The sequence below is a fragment of the Anolis sagrei genome, chromosome 6, assembly GCF_037176765.1.
Source record: "Anolis sagrei isolate rAnoSag1 chromosome 6, rAnoSag1.mat, whole genome shotgun sequence".
Taxonomy (NCBI): Eukaryota; Metazoa; Chordata; class Lepidosauria; order Squamata; family Dactyloidae; genus Anolis; species Anolis sagrei.
This window is the reverse complement of record NC_090026.1, coordinates 109,299,559-109,327,111: the sequence shown is the minus strand read 5'-3', so window position 1 is coordinate 109,327,111 and position 27,553 is coordinate 109,299,559. Positions and strand designations below refer to the sequence as shown.

Genomic DNA, 27,553 nt, shown 5'->3' with positions numbered 1-27,553 from the left:
GCCTTTCATTGTTAGGAAGGATTTAGATTACAGTACCAAGTTAAGATTAAATGTCCAGTTCAGTAGAGTAAGTTAGATGCTTTGACCATTACCAAGGGTAAATGTCAGGTCTGAAGTGTTATTTTGTTACAGTTGTTGGGTGGTGTGCACATTCAGCCTAGTGAAGAGAAGACTGAGGAGGTGATGTGATTGCATTCTTAAAATATCAAAAGCGATGTCACAGAGAGTAGGCTGCTTGTTTTCTGCTGTCACACAGAATAGGATGAGCTCCAGTAGTTTTATGTTACAGGAAGGTATATTTCAATTGAACATTGGAAGGAGCATTTTGATGGCGAAAGCTGTTTAGCAATGGAAACAATGATCTAGAGAAGTTGTGTGGATCTCTGTTTCTGGACATCTTCAAAAAGGGGGTTAACAGGCACCTCCTGAGGATGCTCTAGCTCATTGGTTCTTGACCTGTGGGTCCCCAGGTGTTTTGGCTTACAACTCACAGAAATCCCAGCCAGTTTACCAACTGTTTGGATTTCTGGAAGCTGAAGGCCAAAACATCTAGGGACCCACAGGTTGAAAACCACTACTCTAGCTGAAATTCATCTGCTGAGAAAGAGATTAAATTTGATTGGCTATGTGGTCTCTTCCAACGTTGCAATTCTGGTATGAAATGATTGATTTCTTGTTATTTGTTAAAACTTCCAAGATTCCCAAATTTGATGCAAGAGACATATACAAGAAATGAAGCATTGTGAGCCTAAGAATTTGTAGTAATACCAGAAAGAGCTCCCAATCTCCCATACATACATTCCTTCTACACTTTTTACTCATTATTTTCATCATTTCACTGGTATAGGTGCCAGGTAAGGAAAGAGTTCTATTGTTGTTTACATGGACCTTTGAAAGTCTGTGCTGATCATTGCAGATCATTCCAAGAACCGGTCAGCAGACCAAGAGCCATTTTTACACACTCCTCCACCCCAGTTTATTTCATCTGGTAGAGTTCAGTTCCTAACACATTTTTCTGACTACCTAATCTAATGGTAGGGTGAGGTGGATAGGTGTTTTCTAAGGCTGCTATTCAGGAATGTCTCCACCTTGCCTTGCAAAAGCCAAGCTAACTTTTGCATCACAATCAAAGTATTTTGCATCTTCATAGGGTTGAGTGTCTTATGTACAGCAGACAGTAACAGTGCCAGTTAAATACATTTCAGTTCCAATTTGAAACACAACAAATGTGTGAAAAGTAAAGTGAGTGTGTGACTATTTCTGTAAAGCACTGCAGAGACTCAATCAAATGCTAGATAACAGTCTTTGGTAAAGGAGTTTCTCTGTAGGTTGTTGGCCCATCAACGTGGAAGAAGCAATGGTCAGAAGGTTTCATCACACCTTTAATGAGTCCTTTTGAAGCAATAGACCAGGGGTCCCCAACTAAGGCCCGGAGGCTGGATACGGCCCTCCAAGGTCATTTACCTGGCCCTCGCTCAGGGTCAACCTAAGTCTGAAAGAACTTGAAAGCACACAACAACAACAATATCAAGCTTATCTCATCAGCCTAAAGCAGGCCCACGTTTCCCATTGAAATACTAATAAGTTTATATTTGTTAAAATTGTTTTTCATTTTAATTATTGTATTGTTTTAGTGTTTTTTGCGCTACAAATAAGATATATGCAGTGTGCATAGGAATTAATTCATGGTTGTTTTTTTTCAAATTATAATCCAGCCCTCCAACAGTTTGAGGGACTGTGACCTGTTTAAAAAGTTTGAGGACCCCTACAATAGACAAAGCATGTTCATATGAATATCTTATATGACAATACTTACAATATATCCCATCCCTGTGCTTTTTAAAAGGACTGAAACAAAGCTATAAAAATCGTAGGCAACAGATACCCCTCAGATCAATACCACTCATTTTTAGAACTCACATAAAAGCCATGAAGAGGTAAAGGTTGCTCTACTTACAGGATAGGCATCCACAGCCCATTACCACAACTTAGAAAACCCTGCCCTGCATCCCAGCCAATCATATGTCTGAGAGCAAAAAATTGAACTCCTCAAATGACTTCAGCTGTGGTCAGAGAGAGGCCTCACATGTGAAAAGAAACCTGTTTATTAATGCAAAGGTTCAGCGACAGAGTGTTTGGTTTCAAGCAGTCCATCGTTAGCTGTCTGATATAGAAACTGGACCATAGACTGATAACATAGTTGTGCCCATTGTCCACAACTGCATATTTCCTTCCTGTAAACTCCTTGCAGGCAAGCAGACCACCACGACTTGTAGACTAGTACCAGTTCAGGGAAAATAAGTTTGAGAAGCAGTGGACCAAGACAGTCTTTGGTCAAATGACAGAAGGAATGGGGTAATCTATCCAAAAGCTTCTCCCAAAGACAGGCTAGGGTAGACATTTGATATTTGAGTTATGTATGTCTTAGTGCATTCCTATTGACTTGTTAATTCAGCTGACCATGTAGAGCTCCAGTATTGAAACCAAGAGGGCATCTGACCTTACATGGCATCGCCTGGTACCATATGTCTTAGAAGGTCAGACTTCATAGATCTGCTGTCTGTTCTCTGACGTTTTGATGATAAATTTAAGAGATTGCAATTTCTTTAATTTGTAGTGGAAAATTGTGATAGATCTTGAATCATTATACCTAAGTGCTTGAAAGTTGGCCAACTGACAGTAATTAATAATAATAATAATAATAATAATAATAATAATAAACTTTATTTGTATCCCACCACTATCTCCCCGAAGGGACTCGTGTTGGCTCACAAAAACCACTCAGTAGTGCAACAGTATCCAAATACAACAAAAAAACAATGTAAATTTACCCAGCAAATTTACATAAAACAACATATAAAAAGGGAATTACATAGCAGTTTCCCCAGTAGCAGCCAGCTCACAGCTATACAATCCTTAACTTTTCTTATTGGCTAGTATAACTCTGCTTTGAAAAGACTCTTGGATTCATTTTTCCAGTTCTTTGCCAGGAACAAAGTTGCTCCTGAAGCCAGTAGCTAAAATGCAAAGGAAATGTGCCACAAAGTCATTCAATGGGTTTTTTCATTAAAAAAACAAACAAAGCCCTTTTCATAAATATGCCCATGTGGAGAATTCCTTCAAAAAAAAAAAAAAAGCCTAGATAAGGAAGACTCTTACTTTTGTGTTTTCCCCCCAATAACTTTTTTCTAAGAGAAATTCAAACTGTATTTATGTTTTGTTTTGGATAATGCAGTGAGTTCTAGCAGATGTTCCGTTTTCCTCATGCTCAAGGAAATTATTTTGTGGTCTAAATCAGTGGTTCTCAACCTGTGGGTCCCCAGGTGTTTTGGCCTACAACTCTCAGAAATCCCAGCCAGTTTGCCAGCTGTTGGGATTTCTGGGAGCTAAAGGTAAAAACATCTGGGAACTCACAGGTTGAGAACAACTGGTCTAAATCCTATTCTTAGTCCCACCTAAAAGGGAACTACTGAATGAATTAAATTTACTTAAATGTTAACTCAACATTCAAGAACTGATTCAGTAGGTTCTGCTCTAGTGGGAACCCCAGACAATTTTTCTTTGTCATATCCATTGTTTACCAACTGTTGTTTGATGTTGATTGGAAATGTTACCAGTATGACCACAGGCTATCCCAGCTATGGGATTCCAAGGGTTGTAATGCAAAAAAAAAAGAAGCAAATTTTCCAAACGACATGAAGTTTTCACAGAAAGGTGTGCAGAACTTCTTTTGCACCCAAATTCTACTGTACCTGAAAAAAGTGCTATAGTGGCAGAATTTTCTGTGGCACGGTGACTTCACTAGAAAAAAATATTGAATGATAAACTTACTACATAATATTTAGTAAACTGTTTTGCTCAATATGAAGAAGCCCATCAAAAGCTGGTTCCAGACAATCTCCTATCATCCCTAGCCAGTATGACCATTGACTTGGTTGACTGGAGGTCATATAAGTCATAGCCCAACTTCTCTGGGAACAGCTGAACTTTTGAGTGGGAGGCCATTAAGGCTATCTCATTAAAGTTTGATTCTAAGTGATATTACCCTGTAATCTGTAAGGTTCCATAATATTAATGTAAGTTGTGGGCCTGTGTTGTAATTTTAATCATTGGTGATCTTCATAAACTTGAAAGTGTGGTCACTATCCACTCAAGTTAAACACTTGAAAGTCTTATTTATTACATAAAGGAGAAATAACATACATTTAGCAAACCGGTCTGCATTTGCATGCATTGAAGCTCAAAAGGGATAGGAACTTAGACTGATCTCAACACAGTTTAAATGTATTCCTTGGAATTATGTTCTGCTGAGGTTAATCCCTAGATGCCTTATTGATGGGTTTTAGATTATGGCTAAATATGAATTCAGATAGTTTTAATGTTATTGAAATCTATATATAATTAAATCAGGAATACTCTTATTTTCATTCATGAAATGACAAACATTGCATTTTTAAAGAAAAATGTAAAGTTGCCAAACTTAAATTAAAAACAATAAGATATACTTCTACTAAACATCAAGGCAGATTTTCCCATTTCCTATATGAAAATACAATGTTGCATATTTTTATTTTCCAGAATGATCAATCCATGCAAGATACACAAATCATAGGAGGGGATGACTTTTCAAAGCTGTCTGGAAAGGTTTGTAAACTTTTAAATAATATTATGTTGGTATCACTTTGGAAACCCAAGATGCCATTGGTTAAATATATGGTTCCAGATATTTGTTTTTAAAGAATGCTAATCATATAACCAACCACAAAACGAAATCATTTTCAAATCAATCACTCAGTCGGTCTTGGGAATGTTACTTTTTTGGACCGCAGTCTACTAAATCGGGCTTTTCCTGCATGACAAGGAGCTGGACTAGATGGCCCATCTGGTCTCTTCCAACTCTATTATTCTATGATTCTATTAAATCTCCCAGCCAGAATTAACACTCTGGAATTGTAATCACAAAAGTACTTTTTTGACACTTATATATATATATATATAGAGAGAGAGAGAGAGAGAGAGAGAGAGAGCAATGGTTTAAAAAAGTGTGCGAGTTTGGTCATGTGCCTATTGACTTACGGCAACCGCACAAATTTTATAGGTTTTTACTTTGAGGTGACTTTGTCTCATTCCTTTCTCAGAAATATAGCCTATATCACCTGATCTTTGTTGGTGGTCTCCCATCCAAGAAGTAAACAGGGCTGACTCACCTAAGTTCCCAAAATGAGGCAGGATCCGGTGCCTTTAGAGAAGTGGTTCTCTCCCTGTGGGTCCCCAGATGTTTTGGCCTTCAACTCCCAGAAACCCTAACAGCCGGTAAACTGGCTGGGATTTCTGGGAATTGTAGGCCAAAACATTTGGGGAACCACAGGTTGAGAACTACTGCTTTAGAGTATTTAGACGTGTGGTTCTCAGTCTGTGGGTCCCCAGGTGTTTTGGCCCACAACTCCCAGGAATCTCAAGTGGTTTATCAGTTTACCAGCTGTTAGCATTTCTGGGAGTTGAAGGCCAAAACATCTTGCAACCCACAGGTTGAGAACCACTGATTTAGACCATTCAAAGGAGCTTACAACCATAAGTAATCATTAACTCAGCATAGTACTACTGGTGTGTTGGGACAATAACTCTTCATGATTTAAAAAAAATTATAATTAAGAATAACTGCAAGCTGTTTAGACATTCAAACAAGTCAAACCACAGTTAATTTTTTAAATATGGAAACAAAAACTTTCAAGACCCTTCTCAGATCTGTGTTGGAGGAGAACTGGGGAATGAGGAGTTTGAGAGATCAAGATTTGCCCATATTTGCTCCTGTGTGATAAACTGCGGTTTATCATGGTATTTGAATGTAGCAATTGTACTTTTTGGCTCTAAAAATTGCTACATTGATCTTGACAAAGTTAAATCATGGAACTTGCCACTATTTTTAAGCAGTCATGATTAATATTTCATTCAAAGCATTTGTTAGCCCGGAAAGCATATGAGATTCCCCACAGACAGATACTTTATTTGAACTTACTCGTTTGTAACAAACAGAGATTTGTTCAGGGACAAAATTCTTTCTTTAATCCAAACCTAGTGATATAAAACATTGCTTGAAGAAGAAAGACCTATTTCATTAGGCAGATGATCTGTGTGGGAAAGAATCGTAAGAGCAAGCCTCAGGAAAAAAAATTGAACAGGATATTAAAATTAATTTCCACTGTAAGAGCAATTATCTTGTGTTATTCCTTGGAATGGAACTGATTAAAAATTTAGTTAATTAAGTGCATGCCCTTTGACCAGTTATTACATGTTAATAAATGTCCTTGTTACCAACATCTCTGATTTTTTTACATTACAGTAGTCTTGCTTATCCGACTTTCGCATATCTGACATTCCATCTTATCCGACACTCTTACGCCGCCGCCCCCCCTTTCCTCCAGCATTTACACTTCAGTTAAAGGAGTACTCCCCAACTCTCTCTCCATTCCCAATAAGTGTAAAAGGCAAGACGAGGAGGAGGAGGAGGAGGGAGGAAAGGGAGAAAAGAGACATGCTTAAAACATTTCCTCACAAAATTATTTCGGTTTTTGTTTTGTTCCCTTCAACTGATTGGTTTGCAGAATGATTAAAAACGATATAATTTACTTGCTCTAACTAAAATGTTCCCTTCCTGATTAAAATCAAAGGTGGCAACAGTACAAGATATGGAGGCTGAACAAGTCACTTACCAGGCTGTAGAAGAGCACATACTCTGTGAGCATTAGGTTGCAAATTTAGTTTTGGAAACTAGTTAGAAGAGGCAGGAAGACTCTACCTGAGATCGGGTTAGCCACTACTTATTAAAATTGGCAATACTGAGTTCTAGAGATCAATAACACAACAAAAAGTGTCTTTATTTTAATTGATCCTGCAGGCTAATCAGATTGCTTGGGATAGTTTTAGGAATTTTGAAGAAAATCAATTTGATCTGCATGTCCTTGTTTTTTAACGTACAAATAAGAATGTAGTTCTACTCTAGATTCAAATTACTTTGAAATGTTGTGCTTCTCTGAATCACAATTGGAAAAAGTTACAGTTCCTATGGGTTGTACTGGCTGAGGGACTCTGAAAGCTGTGGTCCAAAATCGGCTTTTCAATCTTTTCAATTCTTATAGTGTTACAAGTAGATCTGAAGGCTCTCTTTAAACATTATTATGTTTTTGTTGTTTTTTTGTTTGCAGACAGTTATGTCCTAAAATACAAGCAAAAGCTTCTAATCATGTGTTTAGAGTGTAATGGGAGGAAGTAGAGAAATGGTTCCCTCGTGACCACCATTTTAAGACCATGGTTAGAATTTCAGATTTTAAAAAGCGAGGACCAAGCGAATTGTCTCACTCTGGCACTTTATGTGACTGATATGGAATACAGTTTACTTTACATCTGCAGCTACTGCTGCATTTTACTGATTTTTTTTAATCAGTAGGGGGTTTATATGATATTTTATGTATCATTTGTTTATGTAAATTTACATTGTTATTGTTTATATATATTCATGTACTTTTTTGTATTTTGTATATTTTGTTGCACTACTAAGTGCTTTTGAAAGCCGCCCCGAATCCCTTCCTGGAGATGGTACAGGGTATATAAAGTTTTATTATTCATTCATTTATTTATTTGCCCTATTTGTACCCCGCCTTTCTCAACCCATAGGGAATTCAAGGTGGCTTACATACATACATACATATACACCGATTCAAGGCCATGTTAACATACATTCATAAAAATAAATAAATGTATTAAAATAATCATTAAAAACATATCAAACCTTAAAAACACTTATTATATTATTATTATTATTATTATTATTTGAAACACAACAAGATTAGTACATAGCAAACAAGATCATTATGCTAGCTGTTGTATTGGATCACACATCAGACACTTCCCAAGTGTCTAGGAGTGAGTGATGTATTGGCGAATAATGTATGCATATCCTAATGTATGCATAACCTTTTGCAGCTGACAGATGGTAATTTATATTCATAATAATATATTATGATATATATTATATTAATATATATATATAGTGTATGTGTGTGTGTGTATATATGGTAATATATCATGTAATATATAATATATTAATATTATTTCGAAGAAGGGAATGGTAGTCTCAATGGCAGTCAGCTTTTTTGATGCTTGGAGTTGCTATTACTTTTTATTATTAAAAACTTCTAAGATCATACTGTGTAACACTAAGTTATACATTTAAGTATAATTTTCACTATAGATTTTTAAAAAATCAGAATCTGCAAACGCAAGCAGAAATGGCACAGAATATTCTTAGGAAAGAACACAGACAAAAAAAATCCCAAACTAGAAATAGACCGAACTGTCCATTTCTATTGCCCGCTATGCCAATTTCTTTGCAAAGATGAATTAGCAGTTTCCTGCCAGTGTCCTCTTAGAATCGGCCTCCTTTTCTAACTGATGACATCATGGATGTCCTCACAAAGGTTATGTAAATGTACCAATTTTGTTATAAATATCCTCGGTGTTAAATGCAAGCGACCTTTCAGAAATTTGTCAGCAACAGAAGTGGTTATAAACAGTACATGATTATTTTCCTCTTTGCTCACAGATTATTTAAATAATCCCAGTTGACAGGATTAGATAAAGCTTGATATGTTTCAGAAAAATCCTTTTCATTTTCGTTTTCTAAAAGAGGCTTACTGCCACCTTTTGAGATATATTAAGAATCAGAAAGCCATGTATTAACTACCCGTGTCACCTTTTTTTTGGAATTGAAAGGCTATTTTTGGAGTACTTGCAAAACAAACCCTAAAAACTGACTGCATAAGGAGATTTTTTTAAAAAAGCTTTCGTTGGCTTACCATGTTGTCACCAGTTAGTAAATGTATCTACTGCTACATCAACAAAGCTTTTAATGGTAAATTGCTAGCGTTTACATCAGGGATAGGAAACCCGTAGAACAGTGTTTCTCAACCTGGGGGTCGGGACCCGGGGGGGGGGTCAGGAGAGGTGTCAGAGGGGTCATCAAAGACCATAAGAAAACACAGTATTTTCTGTTGGGAAGCTTGGCCCAATTCTATCATTGGTGGGCTTCAGAATGCTCTTTGGCTGTAAGTGACCTGTAGATCTCAGCAACTACAACTCCAGAATGTCAAGTCTGTTTTCCTCCAAACTCCACCAGTTTTCATGTTTGGGCATATTGAGTATCCGGGTCACATTTGGTCCAGATCCATCATTGCTTGAGTCCACAGTGCTCTCTGAATGTAGGTGAACCACAACTCCAAAACTCAAGGTCAATGCTCACCAAACCCTTCCAGTATTTTCTGTTGGTCATGGGAGTCCTGTGTGCCAAGTTTGGTTCAATTCCATCGATGGTGAAGTTCAGAATGCTATAAATCCCAGGAATTGCAACTCCCAAATGATAAACTCAACCCCCCCCCCCCAAACCACACCAGTATTCAAATTTGGGCATATCGGGTATTTGTGCCAAACTTGGTCCAGTGAATGAGAATACATCCTGCATATCAGTCAATTCCTGACTATAAATATGCAAAGATGATTAACTCTTAACAACCCTAGACCTCTGAACCTGAAAAGCATAGTAAAAATACACCAATCATGTTCTGAATACCATGCATCTTATTTGTGAACAGAAGTATCCAGTCTTAAACCCCAACAAAGAGCCTTGTCAGGATTTTTGGGAAGAACCCAAACTCTGCTGCTGCTTTGTGCAGTTGCCCATGAAAAAGGATTTTGGCAGCTTCAGATTTCTGTTCCTGTGGCTGAAGGAATTCTCTGTTGAAATTCTTTCTTCCACATTGAACTCTTCTTGACTAGCTGGATTACAGGCATGCAGCTGACAGTTTACCTGCCTACCTTCAACAGATATAATTAGCATGGATACTTTTCTGCCACAGATACAAAGATTGCGGCGGAATGTAAATCATGCGTAGCTCACGTCTTTGCCAATCCACACATTGTCTTGCTAAAGTAAAGGTATGTAATGTAGGTGATAAGTAAAGAATAAGCTGTTTACTCTTAGTTATGCAGAGCAACAGATATACAGTCATGTGAACAGTTGCATTGACTCACACAATGTCCTTTGAGAGAGATTCAGATGTTCCTTAGGTGTCCATGTGAGGGATCTCCTTCCAGCAGCTAAGAAGTAGAAAATATGCTAACTTGTTTTGGGAAGCTCCTGCCCATAAAACCTAAAGATGTAACTGTTGCCAAAACTCCCAGGCTCAGGTAGCCTCTCAGTCATGGCTCAACCACTCAGCTTTGCATTTTTCAGTTAATACTCTCACCATCTGATTTTTACATGCTCCAACAACGATAATGCCTCCAAGCATAAACATAAAGAGATACTGTTAATAAATGGAGGATCTATTTGAGCATATCATTGACAGTAACTATCTTTATTTACAATATTTATATATCCGTCCACAACTAAATTAGAGCTTAAAGCACTTCACGCAGGTGATAAAGCATGGAACTTGATTTAGTCATGATCAATATGTCCCATTTACTTCAAAAGGACCTAAATTCAGTTTAGTCTGGCTCTGCACCATTGAAAAGTTTAGATTTAATTATGAATAAAAGGAGAGACATTGAAGTCAATAGGATCAGTAACTTAAACTCCATTTACATTTATGGTTTACTAAATCTGGATTCCTTGAAGGAGCTGGGGTGGTGATGGCTGACAGGGAGCTCTGGCGTGGGCTGGTCCATGAGGTCACGAAGAGTCAGAAACGGCTGAACAAATGAACAACGACAACAACAACAACAAAATCTGGATTCCATCCCTTACCAGTAAAGCAAATTAACAGTAAAGTGAAAACCTACATGGTCAGATAGAATATTCCAGATGTTAAGAGCAGACAGAGAAAAGAGTGATAGTTGTTCCCCTGTTCCATTCATAACTTTCTCTGTGTTTGTTTCTTCTTTTCTTCTTAATTTAAAAAAATAATTTCAATATTCTTCATTCATAAAAGGTTTGTTGAAGTTCATGATGCTGCTTGCATTTGGTGTTATTTGAGCTTTGAGGATATTTTTTGTCTGTGGATTTCTAAATTGAACACAGTCCAATGAGTGAAAGCATGTTCATGTCCTCCAAACAAAGAAAAATGGGCAGGTTTGTTGTAGTGAGGCATACAAATTAAACATGCTATGCAGCTTCCTGAGCACAACTCTAGAATTGTTAGTGGGCCAAATGTTTTGTTTAGACAGACATTTTGCTTTCATTGCTGATTTGTTCTTCTCTGTAGCTGCGATTTTAAAAAAAATTGCACCTTTAATATAATTCTGTTTCAACCGGCTGAGTTTTTTTTAAAAAAAAATTATCTCTTCACATTTGAGATTCATATCAAGTTACTGTCAAGTTACTTTTTATTTTTTCCCCCCATTGTGGGATTTATTGTTGTTTTGTTCTCTTGGCCATTTTTCATGGAAAATGCATAGCCAAAATCTAACTAATAAATCCTGCAGTCATGGTTTGTAATGCTTCCCAGCTTCATTATTACACAGGTATATGAAAAACAGTCATGATTTCATTTAAGTTTGTTTGGGACATAAATGGAGCCCCATGGCACAGTGGGTTAAAGTGCTGAGCTTCTGAACGTGCTGGCCGAAAGGTTGGCGGTTCGAATATGGGAAGCGGGGTGAACTCCCGCCGCTAGCCCCAGCTTCTGCCAACCTAGCAGGTCGAAAACATGCAAATGTGAATAGATCAATAGGTACCGCTTCGATGAGAAGGTAATGGTGCTCCATGCAGCCATGCCAGCCACATGACCTTGGAGGTGTCTATGGACAATGGCAGTTCTTTGGCGTAGAAATGGAGATGAACACCACCCCCCAGAGTCAGACACGACTAGACTCAATGTCAGGAGAATCTCTTTACCTTGGGTGGTGGCCCCTCGACTCTGGAACTCACTCCCCAAGGACATCAGGCATGCCCCAACTCTGGCAGTCTTTAGGAGGAGCCTGAAAACATGGTTGTTCCAGTGTGCCTTCCCAGAATAAGGAAACTCCCAGCAATATGTCCCTCAATGCACTTTATTAGTGATCTAAGAATGACTGTTCACCCCATTCTTTTCCGAAATTCTATCCTAGTTATATTTCACCTGGTCTTGCTCAGCATTATTTTTTAAATTTTAATCATTACATTTGGCCCAGCCATATTTTTAAATGCTATTGTGTTATTGTTGATGTTTACTGCCTATTTTTGTTTGAGTTTTATTTCATTGTTTTGTATTATTGTTGTTGTTGTTTTTGCTGATGTCTTGTGGGCTTGGCTTCATGTAAGCCGCACCGAGTCCCTTGGGGAGATGGTAGCGGGGTACAAATAAATTTATTATTATTATTATTATTATTATTATTATTATATGGACATAATATTCACACATTTAAAATTTGCTCCCTTTGCCCTTTTTTGTTCTCCTTCCAATGAAGAACAATTTGTTGTCATACCAGAAAGCCTTTCACAAATGAATTGTTTGCAAGACTGGGCATAGCTTAGAGAAGTTAGGGTTTTTGGACTATTGCTCCCATACTACACAAGATATCATGCTCACTGATCATGCTTACTAGGCATTCCAGACATTATATTGTTAAAAACCTAATTTTTCCAAGTTCTGAAATGGGACAACAATCTCATTTTACAAGGCTTTCTGGAGTAGTGGCCTTCAGGGTACCAGGAAGCCCAAATAATGTCAGCTGTTGATGAGGTTAAAGTTAAACAGAAGGCTTGGAACGATGTTTGCATCAAAGTTAACAAAAGCAATCTGTTGCAAAGCTTTTTAAAACAAGATAATCAAGCTTCTTTATATAATAATTACATAACTCTACAACAGGAACATACTATATTATTACATTTATTACAGTACAACCAAGAAAGACTACATAGAAATATTGCTGTAGTTTCTAAACATTGCAAAAGAAAAATGGGGAAAGGGTCTTAATTGATGTTTTTATATGCACATGTGTTTTATTTTATTGTTTTTTATGTTGTGTTCACTTTTATGTTTGTTTTTAAGCACTTTGTGCCGCCTGTAAGCCACCCTGAGTCCCTTTGAGGAGATGGTGGTGGGATATAAGAATAAAGTTGTTGCTGTTATCACCAACACCTAGAGTTTGGAAAAGTGAGACTGGAGGATTATATTATTTGTAGTCCAAAAAAAGTAAATTTTCAAGCTCTACCAGTTTCACATGAGCTTATTATTAGCTGAGTTATTTTCCATTGGAAAGAAAGCTGAAGTAAATGTTATTGTTGATCAGCAGAAGGGATTTCTGTGGGACTTACTCTTGCCACCCATAAAGCATACTGCGTCTCTTAAAAGGTTTTATTAGCTAACCTGCTACCATTTGTTAATATAATTTGCAAAGGTGTTGCCTTGTGGCTTGAATAGTCTTAGCTATTTACAGATCAGGTTTCTCCCATCAGAAAAGATTGTAGGTATGAACAGCGCTAAGCTAGATAGCCCACTAGTCTGACTTAGTATAAGACAAATACAGTGTTCCCTCACTTATCATGGGTGTTACATTCCAGGACGACCTACGAAAAGTGAAAATCCGTGAAGTAGAGACGCTATATACAATATTTATTTATTTATTTATTTATTTATTTATTTACTGCATTTGTTGACCACCGTTCTCAGCCCTAGGGCGACTCACAGCGGTGTACAACATATAAAAAGACAATTTACAATGAAAGCAATATCATAAACAACAATAACAACATCACTATTAATAATACCATTACACTAAATCATTCGCGACGTCTCATCATAGAATCACAATCCAATCTCGTTATCCATATTCCGTTCCACTCATCATTGCCAATTTGTTGTAGCACTTAGTCAAACGCCTTCTCAAACAACCACGTCTTTAGGCTCTTGCGGAATGTCATAAGAGAGGGCGCCTGTCTGATGTCTACAGGGAGGGTGTTCCACAGCCGGGGGGCCACCACCGAGAAGGCCCTATCCCTCGTCCCCGCCAGGCATGCCTGTGAGGCAGGCGGGATCAAGAGAAGGGCCTCCCTGGTTATCCGACTTCCACTTATCCGACACTCTGTATTATCAGCCGCCGCCGCCTTTGCCACCCTCCCTGCCCTCCCTTGCTTGCTCCCTCACCCTTTCCTCCATCACTCACTCACTCACCAGGCCAAGTCCTGTTTCTGCCGCTGCAATCCATTCTGGTGAGTGAGCAAGTGAAGGAAGGCGGCGGCAGAAGCAGGAGCCTGGAAGAAACAGCCAGGCTCCTGCTTCTGCAGCCACTGCCACCTTTGCCACCCTTCTCGCTCGCTCGCTCGCTCGCTCACTCACTCGCTCACTCACTCACTCACTCACCTTGCTACTCCCCAGGCCGAGTCCTGGTTCTGCTGCTGGGACCCGGCCCGGTGAGTGAGCAAGCAAGGGAGGACAGGTGGGTGAGCTAGTGAGGGCGGCAAGAGCAGCATCAGTGGCAGAAGCAGGACCCTGGCCACCTCTATGCGGCCCTCTCTCCCTCGCTCGCTCACCCTTCCTCCCTCGCTCAGTAGCAGAATCGGGGCTCGGCCCAGTGAGCAAGCAAGGGAGGACGGGTGGGTGGGTAAGCGAGGGAGGGAGGGCCGCAAAAGCCAGAAGCAGAGGCAGGAGCAGGAGCCTGGAAGAGATGGCCAGGCTCCTGCTTCTACCGTTGCTTCTGCCTTTGTGGCCATCCCTTGCTCGCTCACCCACCCACCCTTCCTTGCTCACTCGCTACTCAGTGGGCCATGTCCCGGTGGCAGAACCAGGACTCGGTCCGGTAAGTAGCAAGGAAGGAAAATCGCAAACAGAAAGGAAAGGAAGCAAGGTGGCTGTCTTCTGCAACACAGCTGATGGGCTAGTTCCAACTCTGTGTGTACACTTGCATTTGTGTTAAGACCAAGATTAAAGTCAACTAGGAATTACCTTTAAGACAGTGGTTCTCAACCTGTGGGTCCCCAGATGTTTTGGCCTTCAACTCCCAGAAATCCTAACAGCTGGTAAACTGGCTGGGATTTCTGGGAGCTGTAGGCCAAAACATCTGGGGACCCACAGGTTGAGAACCACTGCTTTAAGAGATGTTTGTCACATTGAGAAGTCTCCAGTCCATGAAGAAGTTATAAATGAGAAAGTGATAAGGAATTAAATGCATGCCCTCAAAATAAAGTTTCAGTAATATTTTGAAACTATAGAATATTTTTGATCAGTTTAAAAGTGGAAATGCAACATCAAAGGCTTGGCTCTTATATGTGAAATTAGGAAAGGAAAACCACTCACTTACTATCTCTTATAAGAAGGACACATCTCATCACATAGTGAATACAAGTCTGGCTGGGAACTTCAGATGATCAAGTAGAACCAAGAAACTCTTCCCTTTTTCTGTAACTTTCCTATTTCCCAGACAGAATTGTACTTACAACTACCTAGAACCAGGACTTTCTTTCGCATCCCACAACTCACTAGGAAAGTAGGTAAGTCTTAGAATTAAGGGGCTCACAGACAACTGTTGTATTTCTTTGCTACACATCTATTGTGTTGTCTAATTACATTCATTTCTCTCCTTTCTCTCCTTTTTCTTTTAAATTTATTTTGTTTCAGAACGTGTTAATTGTGGAGGTAAGTCCCTATCATCATCATCGTTGTTGTTGTGGTTGTTGTTGTTAGTTATTGTTGTTGGAAAAGTTACCTGGCTACAGAGTCTTAGTCTTATGCAGTGACTACTCAAATCTCTAGCCACAAGAACAGGTTTATATAGATACATATTTTGTGTTATCTTATAAGTGTAGACTAAATATCTCCACAAAGCCGATTTTGAAGCTTTTTTTAAAAAAAGCTGGGGTTGAAATTAATTTCAATGGAAGGGAAGTGTTTTCTATTTATAGTTCAAATAACAAACCTTCTTTTCTGTGCTCTAGTAAATATAACACTATTTTGTTGTTTTTTTAACTGATATTGAAAAGGGGAATGGAAGCAACCATTTCCCAAAGAGATTAGAATAATGGAATGATGTTGAAGTTATAGAACTTTGCCATTTCCTTGTTCATTTTTCTTCTTATGCTTTACAAAGGATATCATCGGAACTGGAAGGACAATGAGAGCCCTCCTAAATAATATAGAAAAATGTGAGCCTAGAATGGTTAAAGTAGCAAGGTGAGTGTGTAGTATTTGGGAAAGGAATATGAAAAGAGGATTAGGAATATTATTTGTATTCACTTTCAAAACTTAGATCCTTCAGTTGAAAGGATTTCATTAGCAGAACTCAGAAAAGCTTACTTTTTGTATTAATAGAGGGTCTATATTGGGGGATCCAGGTATTACAGAAAAATGAGTTATGTAGTTCCACCCTTACATTAAAAGAGATAGAAAATTGCCCCTCTAGACTTTTTATAATTCTGCCATTCTTTACCTGTGACTGTACTGGCTATAATTTATGTGAATTGCAAGCCAAAACCTCTGGAGGGCCCAAAGTTCCTCATCCCTATATTACAGTGGTTCTCAACCTGGAGTCCCCAGATGTTTTTGGCCTTCAACTCCCAGAAATCATAACAGCTGGTAAACTGGCTGGGATTTCTGGGAGTTGTAGGCCAGAAACATCTGGGGACCCCAGGTTCAGAACCACTGCTATATTAGATGTTCAGCATGCTACCATGTGATTATTTAGGAAAGGAAGATCCTCCTTAAGTCAGGATCATTGCTACATATAGTAAAGTATACAAGACATTCTTGGCAAACTATGGTTTTAGATTTGAGCCTGGGCCCCTCTGGTTAAATTGAATGAGGTAGAAGATCTTGGGAAATAGTTTTCTTTACCTTAGGGCCCTTCCACACAGCCATATAGCCCAGAATATCATGGGAGAAAACCCCACAATATCTGCTTTGAACTGGGTTATCTGAGTCCACATTGCCATATATTCCAGTTCAAAGCAGATAATGTGGGGTTTTATTCAGCTGTCTGGAAAGGGTCTAAGACGTACTGACAGAGTAGACAGTCCTGGACTAGATGGAGCGTATATATCAGTGAAGATAGCTTTGTCTGTTCTGAGGTACCTGGTAAGCCCCAATAAGTTGTTGCTGGGCCACAATTAATTTAAAAATTACTTTTTTGAACTCTAACTCCCAGAAAGGTATTTATTTATTTATTTGCCATATTTGTATCCTGCCTTTCTTGACCCTGAGGGGGACTCAGAACGGCCTCACACATCGGCAACAATTCAATTTCTCTTGGCTATGCTAGCTAGATGATTCTGGGCAACATTTCATTAACTCTGGACTCAACCTGTCATAGGCCTGAATGGAGTCAGTAGGAAAGAGTGCAAAAATATACATTTAATGAAGCCAAGAAAATGAATTATTTGAACAAGTCCAGTTTTTCTTCAAACCACCAAAACATTTTGTTCTTTATTTAATGATAGTTTGCTGCTGAAGAGGACATCTCAACCTGATGGGTACAAACCTGACTGTAAGTGCTCTTGTGCGGATTCTCTTCATTTCCTGACTAGGAAGTAACTAAAATGTTCTATTGTCATGCTTTTGGTCAACAGGCAAGATGCAACAGGTCTAGTTACAAGGGTGTTGTTCAAAAGAGATGCTAAGAATGGCATTTAAGCAATCAAAGTGCCACCTAGATAAGAATGCTCCCTTTATAGCCAGTCCCTCCCTTTGTGCCTCAGTTGTCTTAGCGCTGTTTAAGGGAAACATCTGGAATTAATTAATACATGTCCACATGGTCATTTTAAGGTGTGTTGAAGTTGGTTTATTAATGTCAATTGTTGTATTTGTAGCGATGTATGTGAGAACTATAGTTCTGGCTGCTATCTGACATCGCCTTTCTGTAGTCAAAGATCTGCATGGAGAGATACGCTACAAGAACAATGCAGAACCCTCGTGAAGAATCGCAACATTATGTAACACTTGTTAATGTCTAGACTCTGTTGCACAATTTCAATATACAATGCACAATTGTAATGAAAAATATATGGTGTCAGCATTTTGCTCAAGAGGACTAGACAGTGTTGCAGCTTTAGAAAGAAACATTGTCCAATTGGGTGTTATCTTGCAACCAAGTGCAAAATCCGCAATATAGTCTGATACTGTCCAAGTTGGTTGTTTAAAGGTGTCGAAAAACTCCTTAGAGATGCTCACTCCTCCAAGTTGTGTTTGAGTATGAGTTACAGAGTGAGTGAAGACTAGATTCCCTTCCCCATAGTATATGCAAAGTCAACCAGAACTCCCTGATTTCAGATTATCTAATTTTGGAGCTGACACACTCTTCTTTAGCCGTAATGAAATGTTCCCATCTAAGAGTCCTGAATTAGCAATCACTGGGATTTTGCTATGCGTACTTTTCCAGCTCAATTAATTCCTTCCTTACCCTGGTCATTCCACAGATATATAAACCCTTTTTCCTAGTTCCAACAGACCTCACTACCTCTGAGGATGCTTGCCATAGATGCAGGCGAAACGTCAGGAGAGAATGCCTCTAGAACATGGCCATATAGCCCAAAAAAACCTACAGCAACCCAATTCCTTCCTTGTTTTTTTGTTCCAGATTATGGATTTGAAATTCCAAATTTGTTTGTGGTGGGCTATGCCTTAGACTACAATGAGTACTTCAGAGATCTTAATGTAAGTGATGCCCATCCTTTGAATGCCAAAGAAATTTGTTTTATAAATATGTGACATGATAACCCAACTAGTCTCAGTTTTGTTTTTGCTTAGTGTTTGTTACCATAATAATTTCCATGGTTTCTCTGCTATGTTTTTCAATCTGGAGTTGCATAAGCATGTGTGCAAGTGCATACATACAGCCTTTCATTAGGTGTATGATGTGCTCAGACCCTAGAAAATTTGCTTCTTTGGAACTACCAGAATCAGTCAGTGTGGCCACTGGCCAAGCTGAGTAGAAAGTTGTGGGGATTTTATTCCAAAAGTAATGTTTCCAAACGTTCCATTTAACTCTGACAGTTCAACTATGTCTCTTTTGCTAAACTGCTTCAGTAACTGCGGCCCATTGCCTTTGAAGGTGGTGGTTTTGAATCAGAATCACAGTAGAAGGGGAGGAGAAAGGGTGTAACTTAGACTTATAGTTTGTATGTTAAAGGCCTCGAGCTCCATCCCTTGCCTCTCCAAGTCGAGCTAAAAAAGACTTGCGTCTGAAACACTATAGAGTTCATGCCAGTCAGTCAGTCAGTGTGGACAATGCTGAGCTGTACAAACTAGTGGCCTGTCTCATTATAAGGTAAAGATAAAGGTTTCCCTTGACATTAAGTCTAGTTGTGTCCGACTCTAGAGGGTGGTGCTCATCTCAATTTCTAAGCCAAAGAGCTGGCGTTGTCCATAGACGTCTCCAAGGTCATGTGGCTGGCATGACTGCATGCAGCGCCGTTACCTTCCCACAGAAGCGGTACCTATTGATCTTCTCAAATTTTCATGTTTTCAGACTGCTAGGTTGGCAGAAGCTGGGTCTAACAGTGGGAGCCCACCCCACTTCCCAGTTTTGAACCGCCAACCTTTTGGTCAGCAAGTTCAGCAGCTCAGTGGTTAAACCTGCTGCACAGCAACACATATTTGTTGAAGTCCTTTTTTTCAGCACTCCCAAGTAATCTATGTTGTCAGTTGTGGGGATTTACACAAGTCAGCACAACTTCTATGATTGTAGTGCATAATGTGGTTGTGTAAATACTGTTATTTGCATTTCATAATTGGTGATATGAAACTTATATTGTTTCAGCACATATGTGTTATCAATAACCACGGGAAAGCCAAATACAGAGTCTAAAATGGAAGCGGTTGGCTTGAACTGGAAGACTGGATTGCCCACTCGAAACATCTCCGGAAGAACAATTCAGTTGACATCCATCTCATCCTGCCTGGACTAATTAACTGACATCCTCTTCCCAAGAAGGACTTCCTCAGATTTTGTTATAGTGGCTTCACTCCCATTTATGAACACTCTAGGTTTAACATTCTAGGAGCAAGAGGAAGACAGAGAAGTCCTTATTTTTTTCGAATAGTTACGTTAAAAACACAGAAGGTTGTTTCTTTATCCCATGGACCCACATAACAAGCACCTTTGTGAACTGAGAGTACAACAGCATTGTTGTCCAAATCCTTCCCAAAGTTTTGTGGGATCTTTGCACGACTTGATGCATCCTGATAGTGCAATTTGTTGCCTCTAGCTGTTCTAAATATATTCCAATGCCTTCATTTTGGTATTTCTTTAAAGCCCTATGAGGTAGGTTAGGCTGGCAAAGACTGACTATTCCAAAGCACCCAATGAGCTTCATACTGCCACCTTTGAAGCACTATTTTTTGTTCAGCTAATTAATTGTTCAGTCTGCCCACCTCAGAAGAGGCAATTCCCAGAAAGTATGATCTCACCCAAGGAAGCCATCCACCTGTTTTTATTTTTCCATTCAAGACTTTTCTCTTTCACTCACTGACTGGATCCTTGAAACAGATTGTCAACAGATTACATGAAATATAATTAAGAGTGCACTGATTTCTACATTCTTCAGACCTTCATCACTTGGTATAAAATTTAATACTGCTAGAGAAACAAAGAGCTTATTGTAAATGGTCCTTCTGTGATCCCATTTACACCCACATCAAGCCCATGAAGTAAAATGGGCTGACTAGTGAAGATCAGCCATTTGAGTGAGGAATTAAACCCTGATCTTCCTGGTCCAGCATTCTGTATAGTCTGTATTGTCGAAGGCTTTCTGTATACTGTAAGCTGAGATTTGAGCCTAGGTGTCCCCAGTCCAAGTCTAAGCTGCCCCTGTTTTTCTTCTGTCCATTCTTTGCTTCTACTTATGCTTTCCTGAAACAAGTGATGGTGTTTCTCTAGGAAGCCACACTTCACAATCTGAGGCTGGCTTCTGTTTAATTACTCATCAGATTTGCATCCTCTTATCTTAGAATCTGTAGACTATTAAACTAGTGTATAGTACAATAGAAGATAGCAACCATAGTCCCTGCTTTAGTCTATGGAAGATATACAAAAGCTAATATAGAGATTCAGAGCAAACTTCATAATTAACAAAAGGCTGAAAAGCTTGGATAAATTACTTTTGGGATTATGTTTCCCACATCCTTCACTATCCACGCTAGCCTTGCAGTTCAAGAAATAACTTTTCCAAGTTGAGTTGTTGTAAGTTTCACAGGCTGTATGGCCATGTTTCAGAAGCATTCTCAGGAGAGAATGCTTCTGCAACATGGTCATATAGCCCGAAAAAATTACAACAACCCAGTGATTCAGGCCATGAAAGCCTTTGACAATACAACTCTTCCAAGTTCTGGAGATACATTAGAAATGGCTAATGTATGGCCTGTAAATGTCATCCTATCGACCAAGTCTACTTGATGCCACCAGTATCTCTTTGGCAACATCTGGAAGGTGGCATAAAGTGACAACTTCTAATAATACATTTTAAAACAATGCTTAAGTAGCAGGATTGTGTCAGTGGACAGAGGCCATTGGTGTATCTCCCCCTCTCTGGTGTGCAAACTCAATTGCCTAGGTAACATTATAACATTGCAGCCCCAATGTTATAATGAAAAATGCTGTCGTTTGGATTACTGTTCCTTGCAGGTTGGAAGCTGGAATGAACATTAAAATGACAGGATACTACCTATATTGCCTACCATTGAGTTACAGAATTTCCTTGAAAAACTACTGTAAGCTTATTTAGGTATTAAAATTATTTTGATTTTTCAGAATGGCCTATTCATAGTAAATAGCCTTTCTCCATGTTTTCAACATTGTCAGGCTACAGTCAACTTTAAAAAGGTAAAGGTTTCCCCTGACATTAAGTCTAATTGAGTCCGACTGGGGGATGGTGCTCATCTCCATTTCTAAGCCAAAGAGCTGGCGTTGTCTGTAGACACCTCCAAGATCATGTGGTCGGCACAACTGCATGGAGTGCCGTTAACCTCCCGCAGAAGCCGTACTTATTGATCTACTCACATTTGCATGTTTTTGAACTGCGAGGTTGGCAGAAGCTGGGGCTAACAGTGGGAGCTCACCTTGCTCCTCAGATTCAAACCACCAACCTTTTGGTCAGCAAATAAAGCAGCTCAGCAGTTTCACCCGCTGCTTAATCGGGAGTAAATCCGATCGATTATAGTACAGCTTGCTTTTGGGTAGGCATAAATCATAGAATCATATCATAGAATCATATTTTTATTCTTACATCAGTAATTATAATTCACCATAAAGCTTGGAAAAAACTTTCCATAATCAACAGCTTTTAGAATCTTTCAGTTAACTTGGTATATTAATTTTAAATGCTCCAAAATTGATACATCACAAATGAATATATCCCTTGGTATGTTTTTGAAAAGTTATTGTTATCTGTCCATGCAAAATTATAGAGGACTCTGTTACTGCAATGCTGAACCTTAACAAATCTTTGCCAGCATTTAACTTAATCATTGAAGTGGAGATCATGGTGGACATTTTCAATTGTATAAATTAGAATCACTTTAATTGGGAATAAACACAATACCAGCTCAGTTTGGGCTCCTCATGCTCACCTTTCATGAGTGTATAACATCATAGATTCGACACACTTAAAATTCAAACGTTTCCAAGAATGCATATTTTCATAAATAAAATATATCATGCATACTAGAATCATAGAATTGGAAGAGACCTTGTGGACCATCCAATCCAACCCCCTTCCAAGAAGCAGGAAAATCGCATTCAAAGCATCCCCGACAAAGCCCCTTCGACAGCCTCTGTTTAAAAGCCTCCAAAGAAGGAGCCTCCACCACACTCCAGGGCAGAGAGTTCAATTACTGAACAGCTCTCACCATTAGGAAGTTCTTCCCAACGTTCGAGAAGCACTAATTTGCTAGGAAGACTTTTTTTCTTAAACATTATAATCGTCCCTTTAATCTTGTTTTTCAAGAGCAATTAATAAATGGCCAAGGGATAGAGAAAAATCAGAAGAGTTGTTTATTTGGATTGTAGAACCAGTGGCCCTGCTGGCTTGGGACTTTAAAAGCTGTACTCCAGAAAATGTTTGTTTCAAGTTATGACGAAAATATATCTTGCTGTAAAGATGGGAGATAATTTATGGCAAAACAAAACAGCAAGGAAAGCATCCTAAATATTGCCGAATTGGGAAGCTTCCTGTTTTCTTTTCCACCATCTGCAAGATAATTTTGCCTCATTTACCTTTTGAACTGATTTGAATAAGGTCATTATGTGCTATATACAAACCGCTCTCAATAACTTCCTGAAGGAAGCCAGTGGGAAAAACAAAATGAAAAATCTAATGCAAGTGGCTTTTTTTCTGAACAGCATGGGGTCTATTGTTGTTAGGTGGTAGTTTCCTTACTACAAAACAGCAAGAAGGCATTGCTGTATTACAGATTGCTTATGATCTACACACACACACACACACTTTTCAGCAAAGATTTGCACATCCCATAGAAACTGTTACAGTATAAACAAGGGCTTTGAGGGAAATATGCTGTAAACATTTCCTGTAGGCAGATCTAAACATTTCCTGTGCACCAGTACTGTGGCTTATACATTGTTTTCTTATTAATCAAATGACCTACAGTAGTCATAAACTTACTATAATTATTTTATTAATTGCTCTCACTACTGAATGTTTATGCACACATGCATATTTTTATTGGTTGGAAGGAATTATTGTTCTGTAATTCAGGCCGTTGTATAATTCAGGAGAATAGCTGCTCTTGAAATATGACAGTTCTTCAAAACTTTTGTTTCCAAACGAATTGGCCAGAGTAAACAAATAAATATATATCTAACATTTTAAATAGATGGCCAGTTTTGTCTTTGCTTAGACTGATGATTAAAGACAGTAATAGGGTAATCATGTGGATATCTATTCAGGGACAAGTTGAAATCTTTATAAATAAAAATGTAATGTTTATTTGTGGGATTAACATAACTCAAAAACCACTGGGGGAATTGACACCAAATTTGGTGTCAATCAGGCCAGCAAGTGTACATCACTCTGAAAAACACAGCAGAAGAAGCTTAAAAAGCCAAAAAAGTAAAAAGATGCTATAGTGCATGCGTAGAAAGAACTCCCCCTGGCAAATAAAATAGCATATCCACACTCTTCTGCACTACAGCTCCCAGCATCCCCTAGACCAGGCCCTTAGGGGAGAGGGAGGATGATCCAAATGCACTGCTTCCAGGCTGCAAGCTTTCTTCTCCTTGGATTTCTTTGAGAGCATCCCAATTCCTGCATATTTTCAATTTCCTATTCCTGGACTGCAACTCCCAGCCATCCTTCAGAAAGATAGATTACACATAGGTAGGTATGTACATAGATCGATCAGGAGGACTGCTGGGAGTTGCAGTCCGAGAATAGGTAGAGAAGGAAGAAAGGAGGGAAAGAGAAGTTGGGGGGGGGGGAAGGAAAGAAGAAGAGAAGAAAGGAAGGTGAGAAGGGAAAAAAGGGAAGAAAGGAGAGAAAGAAGAGAAAGAGATAGGGAAGGTTGGCCACAGCGATGCGTGGCGGGTACAGCTAGTAAGTTCATAAGACTACTTTGAGACAAATATGAATATTTCTGAATTTCTCTTACTGGACTTGGTAAAATGTACACAGTCTACCTATTTTGGATAACTACAGTGACTGGTCCAGATAACAGGAGAGTTTCCTTGTTTAAAACATGTTTATTCGCTCCTTCATCTCACCAGTCCTCTAGTCAATTCTAGATGAAATCTGAAGGTATCACATCTTGTTGGTGTGTGGCTTCAAGTCATTTCCAACTTACATCAACCCTATGATGAACCTATCACAGTTCTCTTGCCAAGATGTATTCATGTGCCTTTCCCTTTCTCTGAAGCTGAAAAAGCGTGTTGCCCAAGGTCATCCAGTGGCTGAGCAGAAATTTGAACCCTTGTCTCCAGAATCTGGTTCCAATCCTCAAACCATTACACCACATGGACCCATCACAGTACCTAACAGAGATTCATTTGAATGCCTTCTAAGACCTCTTTCATTCCATGTTAAAAGCATTTGAGTTGGAATCTGATTGGTGAATCCCAACTAGAATAGGTCAATCGAATAAATTGTCAAATAATGAATCAATACAATCATGTTACTTCCAGTTCCTTTTTGGGCAGATTTTCAGCTGTTTTGAGAGTTTGAGAAGTGGTGGGATGAGTGGAAATCCAGTCTATTTTCAGGCAATAGAGCAATGGTTCTCAACCTGTGGGTCCCCAGGTGTTTTGGCCTACAACTCCCAGAAATCCCAGCCAGTTTACCAGCTGTTAGGATTTCTGGGAGTTGAAGGTCAAAATATCTAGGGACCCACAGGTTGAGACCACTGCTATAGAGTATCCTGTTGACCCTTTACAGATTGCATACTCATCACCCTTGCCCGTTTGCTATGCTGGGGTTAACGAGAGATGAGGTCAAGCTACATCTGAAAAACCAGAAGTCCCCACACCAATCTATAATGAAATAGGTTTGGATGGCTGTCTTCATTATTGCAAAATGTTGTATAACTTTCTGATTTCTTTGGAATGCGTTGTGAGATTCAATGGAGCCTAATTTGAGCATCTGCTGCCTCTTGCCATATTCCACTTCTAGCCTTTTCCTCCCTTATTTGTTTACCATCTAGCCTGATGAAGAGCTCTGGAGAATACAGAAGGCTTCTCAAAAATAACAATGACATTTTTGTTGGCTCAGTAAAAATATTCCTCTGATTCGGAAACTGGAACTTTTCTTATCACCAACTTGGACTGCCTTTGCTTTTTATAATGATTCAAGAGCCTTTTATCTGTTTGCTTGTAGGCTTCTTCTGTTTTTCTTTTTTGTTCGTAGCGTTACATGTATTGGAAAAAATAGTATTTTTAATAAGCAAAAAAAATAATAAAGTGTAGTAACTCCATTAGAAGTGGCATTGGTTTAAAATCATAATTGTTCCACATTCTCCTCTTCTTGAAGTATTTTAATAATGGCTTTCTATGACCCACTAAATAGTTCATGACCGGAGAAGTAAGGTTGTTGTTCAGTTGTGATTGTACCCCGTGACTAAACTGGGGGCGGGGGATGAAGAAGAAACATCCAGTGCAATAACATCTGGTAGATTATATAAGGCAAGAGGATGTTCTTCATAAACTGCTATGGACAACATGTTTCTCTGGCTGTCATCCATATTTCCCTGTTTTCCTCCTTTGCTTTCTATCATTGGCATCCTTCCACACCCTGCCTCCAAAAGATTAAAGCAGAACTGTTGTGTGTAGCAAGGTGACATCAACATTTTGGATTGATCACTTTGTGCAATTAATTCAGCTCATTCATCCTTCAGTTGGTCTAATCCCAAAACTATCTGGAAACTGGTGCATGATGATGTCAAAATAAACACAGCCTCAAACAGCTATGCATATAACCAGATTAGTGACTGTGTTTTAAATGGGAACATCTGAACTATTGAGCTGAAAGTAGCTTCGAAAGGTTTATGGTTTCCACTAAGAGATGTTTGTGCCACAGACTGTTACGCTTCCCTGAACATATTCAAGCTCATCTGATTTTTGACTGTTAAGCAGTATCAACCTAGATTTGTTCTTGGATGGGAGGCCACTGTGAATACAATGGGCTAGATGGAGTGATTCTCTATAAGGAATCTTCCCTTTTATTCCCCTATCTCCATTAATATTCTTGATCATACTATACAACCAATATAGTCAGCCACTCAATTTTACAGGTTTGGCTTTTGCAGATTTGATTATTCTTGCATATTCTCTCTAGGTCCCTTCCAGTGCAAGTTTATGGTCATCTTCCACTAGAAGTTAACCATAGACTTGTGCTAGGGGTCCTAGAAATTCCTAGTGGTGTATTATTTCAGATACAAAAGGGTATTTTTAATTTATGGCTTTTCATTTTGACTGTGGTCCTATACCCTTAAACCCCAGTGAATGTGAGGGGCTTACTGTATAATTCAGCTGTCAATCCACATTTATCCTTGTATCCATTTTGCCTGTAAGGAGGTCTCAAGGCAGCTGAGATTATTTTCTGCTCTCAAGGTAAGCAATGAAAAATGAACACCATGGTTCAGTGAGAACTTCACCTGATCACCCAGAATCTACACCAACACACTAGCTTCATCTTCCCCAGCTGGTGCCCTAAAGGTATATTGGACTACAAATCTCATCACTGCTAGCCAGCTAGCTGGAGAAAATAGGCTTTATAGCCCAAGGCATCAGCTATGTTCAGAAAGGCTGTTCTAGGGGTCATGCCTCACTGAATCTCAGAAAGTATTCAGTGCTGTGCAGTATTACAGAAATTATTAAATTCTTGCTACCAAAGACTTTAATAATGGGTTTTAACTGGTGGTGAAGGAGGTGTGATTGAAAATCAAGTGAAATCTATGGACCTCCAGTCCAGAAAAATGCATATAAACATATGCATATAAAATGTTATATACTGTTTATTAAATAACTGGAAATTGATTTCATTCACATAGTCCAGAACAGTAGTTCTCAACCCAGGTGTTTTGGCCTACAGCTCCCAGAAATCCCGGCCAATTTACCAATTGTTAGGATTTCTGGGAGTTGAAGGCCA

General features: G+C 39.0%; 1 protein-coding gene across 2 annotated transcripts in view; it reads left to right on the top strand.

Moving 5' to 3' along the window:
* PRTFDC1 (phosphoribosyl transferase domain containing 1) overlaps positions 1–25,880 on the top strand; it is a 61,133-nt gene extending 35,253 nt beyond the window's left edge. The window contains exons 4-9 of one of the 2 annotated variants that reach the window (XM_060782419.2): positions 4,579–4,644; positions 15,591–15,608; positions 16,060–16,142; positions 17,405–17,451; positions 18,541–18,617; positions 19,723–25,880. In XM_060782419.2, coding sequence (XP_060638402.2) covers positions 4,579–4,644; positions 15,591–15,608; positions 16,060–16,142; positions 17,405–17,451; positions 18,541–18,617; positions 19,723–19,770 — 339 coding nt within the window. In that variant the 3' untranslated portion in view covers positions 19,771–25,880. The remainder of the gene's footprint in view (positions 1–4,578; positions 4,645–15,590; positions 15,609–16,059; positions 16,143–17,404; positions 17,452–18,540; positions 18,618–19,722) is intronic. The other variant, XM_060782420.2, reaches the window with a different exon arrangement.
* The last annotated feature ends 1,673 nt before the right edge of the window (positions 25,881–27,553 follow it).